This window comes from Phalaenopsis equestris, unplaced genomic scaffold, assembly GCF_001263595.1.
Source record: "Phalaenopsis equestris unplaced genomic scaffold, ASM126359v1 Scaffold000479, whole genome shotgun sequence".
Taxonomy (NCBI): domain Eukaryota; kingdom Viridiplantae; phylum Streptophyta; class Magnoliopsida; order Asparagales; family Orchidaceae; genus Phalaenopsis; species Phalaenopsis equestris.
In genome coordinates this window covers 507,671-519,457 of record NW_018164920.1, presented here as the reverse complement: position 1 = coordinate 519,457, position 11,787 = coordinate 507,671, and the positions used below count along the sequence as shown (strand labels likewise).

The 11,787-nt window shown below is 35.0% G+C and overlaps 1 protein-coding gene across 1 annotated transcript in view; it reads left to right on the top strand.

The window, feature by feature from the left end:
* The window catches only part of LOC110028003 (peroxisomal (S)-2-hydroxy-acid oxidase-like), a 23,717-nt gene that overhangs the window by 5,892 nt on the left and 6,038 nt on the right, over positions 1-11,787 (top strand). Inside the window, exons 3-6 of the mRNA XM_020729691.1 lie at positions 3,827-3,951; positions 4,239-4,285; positions 6,862-6,939; positions 7,029-7,153. Coding sequence (XP_020585350.1) covers positions 3,827-3,951; positions 4,239-4,285; positions 6,862-6,939; positions 7,029-7,153 — 375 coding nt within the window. The remainder of the gene's footprint in view (positions 1-3,826; positions 3,952-4,238; positions 4,286-6,861; positions 6,940-7,028; positions 7,154-11,787) is intronic.

The window sequence follows — 11,787 nt, the reverse complement described above, 5'->3', positions numbered from 1 at the left end:
AAATTGTCCATATAAATATTCGTAATCAAAGCAATAGAAAGAGATAATTACCAATCCAATTTATCCCACTAAAAAGTCATAAGTTAATGCTCACGGGTAAGACAATAAGGGAGGGGAGAGCCCACGGGTAAGGCAATAAACCAAAGTCTACTAAGCCAACAAAACCACCAAGCCATCCTTATGGCAAAGACAACAAACTGCAAATCACTAAGCTAGACTCACAGCAAAGGCAACATACCAAAGCCCCAAATCCAGCTCATGGGGAGGAGTCAAAAGAGAAGAGAATTATAGAGACAGTAAACATGAAGCTCACGGCTAAGGCAGCAACCCAACACCACCAAGCTAACAAAGCCACCTGGACATCCTTATGACAAAGATAGCAAACCAAAGTCATCAATCTAGACTCTCAGCCACCCACATATAACAAGGAGAAATTCATCACAACACAATCCCAAGGGTAAGGGCAAAAGATAAGAAAACCTCCAACCAAGCCATACCCAACAAAAGTGTCAAGTTAAATTCAATGAATAGTTAAAAAAAAAGTTAAGAGATTTCAGCCAAAATGTAATACCAAAGAGGGGCAAACTAAGCCTGCCATAGGGGTAAACTAAGCTCAAAGAAATATTCCAAAACAACAACAAAACTTCAGCTTTCATAAATTACCAAAAGGAGCCCTACCCGAGCCCAAGCACATAGCCAACCGAGCCCAAGAAAAGGGCAAACCGAGCCCAAGAAAAGGGAGCAAAACAATAAAGTATTTCAGCCAACATAAATCATTAAAAGGAACCTAAACCGAGCCCAAGAACATGGCCAACCTAGCCTCAAACATAATTTCCAACTCTTAAAAACAATTTCCAACATATATTTCAGCAAGGGGCAGCAAGAGAAGCAAAATGTGAGCCCCAAATGTAATTTCCAGCATTTAAAAATAACTTCCAGGATATATTTCAACAAAGGGGCAGCATGTGGCAAAATAGGAAGCATGAAATGAGCCCCAAACATTTTTTTTTCACCTCATAAAACAATTTCCAACATGTATTGCAGCATAAGGGGAGCAATAGGAACATGAAATGAGCTCCCAAATACATTTTTCCATCTCATAAACATGATTTCCTGCATGTATTCTATCAAGGGGCAGCAGGATAAACTAAATATGGGCCCCAAAAATAATTTCCAACTCATAAAAAAAAAAATTTCCAACATAATTTCCAACATAGGAACAAAACCGACAAAACCGGGCCCATCAAATAGCTAAAACAGCAAAGATTTCAGCCAAGACGTGATATCAAAAGGAAACAAACCGAACACACCAAGTAAGCTAAGTAAAAATGCAATTTCCAGCTATCATGAGGCCAAGACTGAGCCCTCCAAAATGTGTTAAAACATAGAAAATTTTCCAGCTAACATTTAATCCAAAAGGAACTAGACTCAGGCCCACCATATGGGCCGAAACAGATCCTCCTTGCAACATCAAAACCCAAAAATTTGCATTCAATATGTATGCTTCGAACAGGGACAAGCAACATAAAGCAGAATAACATAAGTAGGATCTTAAACCATTATCCAAAGCATCGCAACAAATTCCCGCATATAGATATAGAAACGACAGGATTATATATATAAAAAAATTTGCATGTAAGAATGATCCTAAACATGCTTTCCATGCATCTTAAGCAGAAAAGAAAAGGAAAAAGCCTATATCATGCTCCATTCACATGTTCCCATAGATTATTCATGCTTAAACTTCAAAACATACCCAAATCTTGCCTTCTCATGAGATAGGAAGTATTTTCATGCCATCCGAAACACTTGCTTAATAGCCTGGGCTACTTATGCAATTTGAGTTGCACAACTGTTGCCACCTCCACAAGAGTCGTCATTTTGAGATTCAGTGCTCCAATAGTCTCAGTGGGTTGAGTATGATCAACAAGACGTTGGTTAGGAGAGCGAAGGTCCCTAGGAATAGATACATCATCTACAATAACTCTAAAACCTTTTTTTTACACGAGCAGCTGCAGCGTCTCTTCTCTTCAGAGACATTCTAAACAAGTGAAATACACACATAATAAAAAATGATTAAATATCTGACTAACAAGAATAACTTATTTTTCACTCAGTTCTAAGAAATAGGTTTTGAAATGCAAATTCAAAGAATGTTAAATATAAAATATAGACTATGATATCATTCTATCACACCCCAGATCCATTGGCAGTTCATCCGCCAATGCAGGGCATGATGAAATTATTTGGACTTGTTCTATATTCTCAAAGGAAGATTATATGTAAATAATAATAAGAGTAAACAAGAAAATATAAATTTATTTCATAATTAATAGTTCATTTATACAACCGAAAGAAAAGTATAAAACTTACTGAATCAAACTTGGCATGACAATAGGGAAAAATTACCCAAACTAAAATGAAAATATAATAATAAAAACAAATACTGAAAAATACCAAAAATAAAAAAAATCTAAAACTGAAAGATCTATTTTGGTAGAGGCGACTGTGCTAATGACTCAATAAAGAACAAATGGTTATTAAAGCATAAACGATAAAGAAAATGAGACATGCGATATGAACAATAAAGATGGATAACTACTTTGTTGCAAATATAATATCTTAGATAACAAGAGCGTTGTAAACATTAAATATATTTATCATAAAGAAACATGCAATCATTTCGAATTAAGTTTATTGTCGGGCTTAGAGATGTGATTAGACAATCATTGATTTCTCTTGAAATCAATGATTATTCTGTGTTGGTGGAGAGAGCTAGAAAGATTGAGTTGGATCTAGAAGCTATTCAAAGGAGGAGAAAAGTTTAGAAGAGAAGAAATTCAGAGGGATCCAGGTTTCCTCAAGGCTCTTAGAACAGACAATTATAGCTATTTTGGAGAGAGAGAGAGAGAGAGAGAGACCCAGGAAAAGATTTATTTCATGTTATTGCCCCTCTCTACTTCTCTCTTTCTCATAGCCCGAACCAATTGTCTCATACCTCTCTTCAGCCTTTTTCTTCTGTTCAACCTAATTAGTAGATGCCATTCATTCATGATCTTGGTGGAACATTCAATAACTGCTAGTGCATTAGTCATGATACAATTACAATGTTAACAACGATGCTAATGTATTAGATTGATCACATTAACCTTGTTGGCATATCAGTAGCTTATGAAATAAGCGTGGTAATACCTTATTGATGTTAAGTTTTAACCGTAGTTATATATTATATAACCACAATTGTATTGTATATACTATTTTTGTACGTCAAGAGAAATTGGAGTGATGAAGAGAAAGAGAGGGTTAGAGAGAGAGATGAAGAGAGAATAGGGGTAAGGAAAGAGGAATCTAGGGTGAAGCAAAAAATTGGGAGGTTTATCGGCTTCCTCATTTTGTTGCTTCTTTTCTTTTTCATCTCTCTTATTTTCTCTCACTCTCTCCCTTCTCCTGAAATATCGTATGATAGAATGTCACTTATAAGTGCTACTTTTGGTGAAAGAGGGAGAGTAGGAGAAAATAACCCGTCTCTTTTTATTGTGTATAAGAGGCAGATCAAAGACTTCGTTTTTGGGTGGGGTAATGAGTTCATATAGAACTTAATGTTTGCAATACATTTTAATATATTAATTGGGCTTGCACGGCTTTTACAACACTACATCTTAGTTTATGATGCATGATTGATTACGTTATTTAGTTTATTGTGCTTGATGTGCTATTATGTTTAATGCACTTTATGTTATTGATCTAGAACATAGTGTCTACATGTTCCTTATTATCATGCATGCTTTACGCACTAATAATATAGCAACTTTACTTGATTTCCTAGGTTTCGTCCTCGTGTACTTGTTGATGTCTCGAGGATTGATTTAACTACCACTGTTCTAGGCTACAAGATCAATATGCCCATCATGCTTGCTCCATCTGCCATGCATAAAATGGCTCACCCAGAAGGTAAATGACAAAATTTTCTTATTTTGTGTGCGAGTGCATGATTTTGGTTGACTTTTAACAATTATTTTTGTGTTTATTGTTGGTTTTTGATTCTTGTAACTAATATTGAAAGTTCAAGAACAAATTCTATCCTACTTAGTGTAACATTAAGCCACTTTAAGTTGCTCATGAATCTTTTAACTATGGATTTGGTTATAGAAAATTGGATATTATTTTCTCAGTGAGAGTTTTGCATCATTTAAATTAGTATTTGTGTCTTTGGTAAATTTACTTATGTTGTTTTACAGGAGAGAATGGTACAGCTAGAGCAGCATCAGCAGCTGGCACTATTATGGTTTGGTTCTATTGTCTTATTATTTATGCTTCGGCTAACATAGTGGATGTTATATTACTCTGGTGCTGGGAACTGTAGAATGCCATGGTTAATATGTTAAGTGCATCTATGGGTTTTTCTACAAGTTAAAATTGCAATCTACTTTTGACTTTATTTGGCTTTATGCTTGAAATGTGAGAAATATAAATTCGGTTGATTCAATATTTGAGACATTTGATTGAATCAAATTTATATTTCTTATATTTGATATTAGAGCTAGGTTGCATACACATCTGCTTTGTTATTTTGTTGCAAATTCAATTCTTATTATGAATTCATGGTAAAAAAAAAAAGAACAAAACATAATTATTTGGAGTGTATATATATATATATATATGTATGTATATATAATTGACTACTAATTGATTTCCCCAAATTTGCATTCAAATTGAGCCATCTTGTGATTTCTTAAATCTTCTAATTCAAAACTAGAGGTTATATAGATAAAACAAAACTGGCTTTATGCTTGATTATATCAGCGTATTGTATGATAATATATATAATTAAAATTAAGCAATTGAGCATAAAAACATTGATGTCTTGGTGATTTATATAATTTGGATAGTTAAGAAATAGCCACCATATCCTTAATTATGTGAATTATATAATTAAGTTTATAAATCTTATAAATAGTTAAAGACATTAATTGTGATAAGTTGTATAAATATAATGAACTTTATCCCACATAAATTTGTTATATTTATATAATTAATTAAGATAAAATATTAAATCATTTTAGTGATTAGGAAAATAAAATAATTTGATAGTTTTATTTTATGGACCAAAATTAATTTAGTAGAATTAGAACTTTAACCCGCATGCCAAGTTTTGTGTCACTAAATTCATAATTTCTCATTTACATGATTTGCATTGGTAAAATATATTTTATATTTATGAGTCTCGATTTTGTGTGATAAACATATTTTTATTTATTTATTTTTGCAATCATGTGATAAAAAAATCTCTATTATTTAATCACCGCATAAAATTTATTGATTACCGACAGACAACTCAAAGATTAAAAATGTTTATTTTTCATTTATTTTCATATCAACAGAATTACAGCGGAAATTCGTCAGCTAGAAAATCGGTGGTTAGAAAGACCCTTTCGATTGAGAAGTTTCCGACGATAATAAATTATTGGCGGACTAGTGGCTAAATGCTGAATTTTAGCTGACAAATTTTTCGATTGAATAACCAGCCGAGATGTTAGTTGATAATTGAAGACCGATTGAAACTGAAATTTCAGTTGATAAATTTACTGACTGAATTAGCGCCCGACATTCGTGCCACATATTATGCGGCTGAAATTTCCTTTAGTCTTTGGTACTAGCTAAATATTAATGAGTGATTCACTAGAAAATTATACAAAAAAAATGCATGCTCTATCCAAGCAAATTTTACACACATATAATTGCAAAAGGAAATAAGTAACAATCATATTCATAACATCTCAGAACAATATAAAAGAATGCATATACACAATGATAATGAGTGAAATCATAATAAACATAATAATAAATCTTATTAAATAATACAATATAAGAGTATCTGTAGATTAAATATAAATAGTAACCCCAAAAAAAAAAAAAAAAAAAAAAAATTCTTGTTCTGGTAGTCACCCTCCTGATTATAGGACGCTTGCCACCCATAGATACCTTTTGTTGCAGCTACTCAATCATGGTCTCGAGTCTCTCGACCCTGACATTCATCATCTCCTCCATCAAGAACTTCAACCTCAACTCTATTTGAAGTAGATCAACAAAGATGCGGGCCTATAACTCATCCGTGACTGCCATTACACACCTATTAAAATACCAATAGTGTAATTTGGTGCTTAGTTTATGTACTAGTAGTATGCCGAGTAAGTTGAACTTGCATTTAATTTGAACTATTTTGGAAGCTCTTCTTCAATCTTCTTTCTAATAATACACCTGTCCTCAATGTTTAATAAGCTCACAAATAATCTGGTCGTATAATTAAAATTTTGATTAGCGGAGAATATAACTCTTTCAGTACTAACTTGAATAAATGTTAATTATTATACCTTCTTACTCAATAAAGAGTTGAATTTCATCGCAGTTCAAAAGAACATAGACATCAAATTCCTTTGTATTTACATATCTAACATCTAAACTTTGCTTTTAACATTTATACCAACCAAATCTTTAATATCACATAAAAACTATGATTATTTTGACTTTTAAAGGTGAAATACATCTTTTCATGCATTGCTAAGGTGGCATAGATGTAAAACTAAAGTTTAGGTGTTAGATATGAGTACTATAAATTCTTTTGCGTTTTCATATCTAACACCTAAACTTTACTTTTTTACATTTATACCACACAAATCTTCAGATCTCATAAAAACTACCACTGTCTTGACTTTTAAAAGGTGAAATACACATTTTCATGCATAGTTAAGGTTTCATAGATGTAAAAATTAAAGTTTAGGATATGTAAATACATAAGAATTGGGCGGTATACATGTACATCCTTCTTTTAGAAATAACTATGGTCTTTCTCTTCTTTTTTAGACATTATCAACCCTGGCTACTTCGAGTTGTGAAGAAGTTTCCTCAACCGGACCAGGAATTCGCTTTTTCCAGCTTTATGTAAGCATTCTCTTAGTACAAATTGCATCGCATGCATAGATTCCATTAACCTTCAATTTTGGCAACATTCAACTTGTATCGAGTGTCAGGTTTTAAAAGACCGGAATGTAGTTGCACAACTCGTTAGAAGAGCTGAGATGGCTAATTTCAAAGCATTAGTCCTCACAGCTGATGCACCTGTACTTGGTCACAGGGAAGCTGATGTGAAGAACAGGTGTGCCCTAGAAAATTTTGCAATTAAATTGCTTAGAGATTTTCCTTGAATTGATATGTATATATATGTACATTTATGTAAATGTATCTATACATCTGTATGTATATACATGTATGTATCTCTTTATATCTATAGATATATATGTATGTATGGACACACACACAGATATACATATACATATATACATCTTTATATCACAGATATACATATATATATATACATCTTTATATAATTTATATAAAGATGTATATATGTATATGTATATCTGTGTGTGTGTGTCCATACATACATATATATCTATAGATATAAAGAGATACATACATGTATATACATACACATGTATAGATACATTTACATAAATATATATACACCTGTTTATATATACATACTTATATATAGATGTATGTATGTATGTATGTATGTATGTATGTATGTATATATATATATATATATATATATATTTGAAAGCTTAAAAAGGCTAATATATTAATTAGAAAGAAAGATACATACAATGTGTTGGAGGGCCCGAACATGGCACCCTGCCCACACCATAATCACAAGTGGTTCCAAAATTAGGAAATATAGGAAAGTACATTAGAGACATAAAGAAAAATAGAGACATAAACATTAGAGACATAAAGAAAAAACCTAAAAATGCTGAAATACATAGTATCGGGTGGCTAGAGAGCAACCCAATTTGGTTTGCCTCTGCTTCTGATTTTAGGGAAGGAACAAACTAATAGATTGGTAAGATGATTGCCATTGCTAGTAGTAACCACTGTATCATCCAATATGTTCCCGAGCTGGAGTCGGCCTCCATTCTTCTTCTTCCTCCTGGAATAGACCTGTCATTCCTTTTTTGAAGATTAGCTCACCTGATCTTGGTCTAAAGTGTGTTGGAGATGTGCAGGTTGTTAAACATTAGAAACAACTACATATTATACCGACTGATCTGTTATTGGATCAAAAGAGCATTCTCGCGTGTCTTGGCATCTAAGTGAGTCTTCTTCAATTCCAGTGGGTGGTATAAGTACAACTGGATCTGTAGCTGCAGTATGTTATTCTTCTTCAGGCGGTGTTGGGAAGAGGATCGGGTTGCATCTTCTCAACAGGGATAATAAGTGGTTGTTTTTTAGCGATATTCGACCTTAGATGAGGATTTAAACGATAACAAATAGTAGAGCTGTGGCCAAATATAATACAATGAGAGCAATGAGGGTGTGGTTTGATTTCAACATTTTGCCAATACCCGTTGTGAGCGGTTCCAATCCATACCTCATCCGGAGCTGGTTGAGTGATATCTCTCTCAACTAACACACAAGCCACAGAGGGTCTGGTAACAGCAAACGTAGGACTATCAACCCTGAGAGGCTTACCATAAGTAGTTGCTAAGGAGTAGATAATTTTCAAGTTGAACAGATGCAATTTTAATCCCAGAAATTTTATTCAAACTGGAATGATAGGAGACTTTGCTTTTGGGTCGAAATCAATAGTCCACTTCAAAATTTTCATATAATGGTTGTCGATCTTGATAACTTTCCGAGAAAAGATGCCGACCGTCAAGTTTTGTAATTGACATCATGAGACAATTGAATCAGTATGTGCCGACCGTCAAGTAAACCAATATTCCAACTGCCCAATAGCTTCAAAGCCTCAAACTCTTTTCGAATGATCCTTATCTCAAGTTTTGGGTGACCATAAAGAAATTTCTCCACTAGAGCAAATTGCCATGAGGATACAAGAGTACTGGTTTCAATCTCTGTGAGAATAAGAGCAGACTTCCTATTTTTTTCTCAGTTTTTTAATAATGGTGTGATTGCCACCACCTTCAAGAGCCTCGTGAAATGATTGTGGTACATTGCAGGATTTACCTATACGAAAACCAATTTCTGAATTTAAAAGAGGAGCACGAGTAGGAATAGGAAAGTCGCCGGCAAGTGTAGTGACATAGGAACGGAACGTCGATGTCATCTCCAGAGCAGCTAGGCCAACTGTTGGAAAGGAGAGCCGCGAGCCGAGTAGGAAATGTCTGTCGGGCAGAGCGGCAGAGAGAGAGGCGATGCGAGTCGTCCACTGCGGGTGAACGCGAGTCGTCGAGTGAAGGACGAGAGTCGAGAGTTCACGAGTACAAGAGCTGCGAGCGTCGTTGAAGCGCATCGTGGAATCGTCGACTGGAGGACGTCTGCGAGAGCGTGAAACTTCATCTCGTGGGAGATGACGGAGAGAAATTAGAAATCAATGAATCACCGCCGGGAATCGCCATCAAGGAGCGAAACCCTAGCAGACAATATAGATATATATGTATGTATGTATGTACGTATGTATACATACATATATATATATATATATATATATTACATACATACATACATATATATCTATATATATACATACATTTATTTATGGTCACCCTAAAATGAGGCTTATTCGTAAGGAATTTGAGCTTATGCATCTTGTTGGAGAGTGAAGAATTATACTTTTAGATGAAATACACATTCTTATTCAACTTAATAATGAAGAGAATTACACACGATCACGTGCTTATTTATTAGAAGGATAATCTGGATTGATAACAGACAATGAAGATTTTGAAATGGTCGGTGAATTTTGTCCCACAGACGAAACCACTAATTATTTCGGTTTGGATTCGCCTCCCTGGCCTGAAATTTCATTATCTTACTAAAAAATATTATATTCTATTGCCTCAGCTTATGACAAGCCACTCAAAACGGACATTTCTACTTTTAATCTTTTTCGCCCATCTGAAGCCCGAGTAGTTGTTGAAAGAGACATCACTTTAATCGCTTCTCAGGAAATTTTGTTAGACACACAACACCATGGATATTGACAAAAGATTGTGATTGCGTATTTCCCTTCGTATTGTTCGAACTATCGTATGTTCGACCACTCCAGTGCTCAATGTCACCATCTACATACCCACCTCAGACCAAATAAACAAAGTGCTCTGCCAGAGGTAGTGATTCCCTCTCCTCTTGATCTGCTCCTAGTTATTGACAATATTGATCATCAAAAGGATACCCCTGAAGATGCCACTATCCTTGCGGGCAATATGTCAATCATTCAGTCTCTACACAATGCTGTAGCTTCCCCGTCTTTGGAACCTCCTTTCGTGGGGGCGAGGGAGACATTTCATACTTCATCTACCTTAGAACCTATTACTGTTGTTACAGGTGGGCAATATTTCTACTGCCTCTCTACTGTCTCATCAGGTTGAGCAATATGTTAATGTTACTTCGACACATGAGGTTCATGATGTGCAACAGCCTACACCTGTCCGACCACCTTTGGATCAATCCACTGATCAGATGAGTCAATCCTCGAATGAGGAATGATAAGTTTACACATCCAGGAGGAAGAAAAAGTATGAAAACCCACTTGAGCTCAAGAATCTGATGGATGATATTTGAATTACTTCGGGTAATGGCACGCACCTCACCAATTTGTTAGCCTGCTCCCTTCCGAGAACTAGAGACAGAGGCAAGATTAAATCGGGGCGTCCCTAGCATTTTGCGCATGTTGTTGGTTTTGGTTTTTTGATATTATATGCATCTTTTCTTTTTTTGAGATTTTCTATGTGTATATATATATATATCTTTTCTTTTTTCGATGATCATAAGCTAGTAGGCAAGTGAAAAATGAGACTCATGGATATGAGACATGTGTTGATCCAACTAAAAGTGGCTGAAGACTGCACCAGAATTTTCTCTAAGAAATATCTTAATATCAAAGGCAAATCAATGAAGTTACTCAAGTGGTCTCTTAATTTCGACCCAGATCATGAAACTCCCACTGTATCGATATGATTTAGTTTATCCGGTCTCAAGCTGCATTTTTTTCACCATCAGGTTCTCTACTCTATTGGGGTCATCTTTGGGGATCATTTGAAACTAGATATGCCTACTTTTAATCTAACCAGACCCTCGGTGGCTAGAATACTTGTGGAAAAGGATATTACTTTAGATATTACTTTACTTGATGTTATTTGATGTTATTGAAGTCTGGCTGGACACAACCCATAATGGTTATTGACAACAAATCGTCATGGAATACAAACCCCCATATTGTAAGGTTCAAGTGAGTAAATATGAGTCTAACCCCATAGCTGTGGACATTTTAGTTCCACCTGAGGAGGATACTACCAGACAGGAGGTGTTTGTTGCACCTGAGGACCCCTCATGACACTGCTGTCACTGTTACTGCGCGTGATGCGATGTTGGCACCTACAAACTCCATGCAAAACAATACTGATGGACTATTACCTATAAATGATAGTGTTCAAACTGATAATCAGGAGAGCCTCGCAGCTCCACTTCTTCAAGAAGTATCCGGTGTAGCGGCAACTCATACTTCACATATTGTAGAACCTATTGTGGGTACTACTGTTAGTAATCTTTCTGCTTCAGCTCTACCCCATCAGGCAGATTCTTCAGAGGAAGAATGATATGTTTACACTTCCAGGAGGAAGAAGAAGAATGAAGATCTACTAGAGCTCAGGAGTCATATGGATGATACTTTGGTTACTACGGATAATGGTCAACACCTTACTAATCTACTAGCTGGATGCCTACCCAGAACTAGAGCCAGAGTCAAGACTAGATATGGATGACCCACAC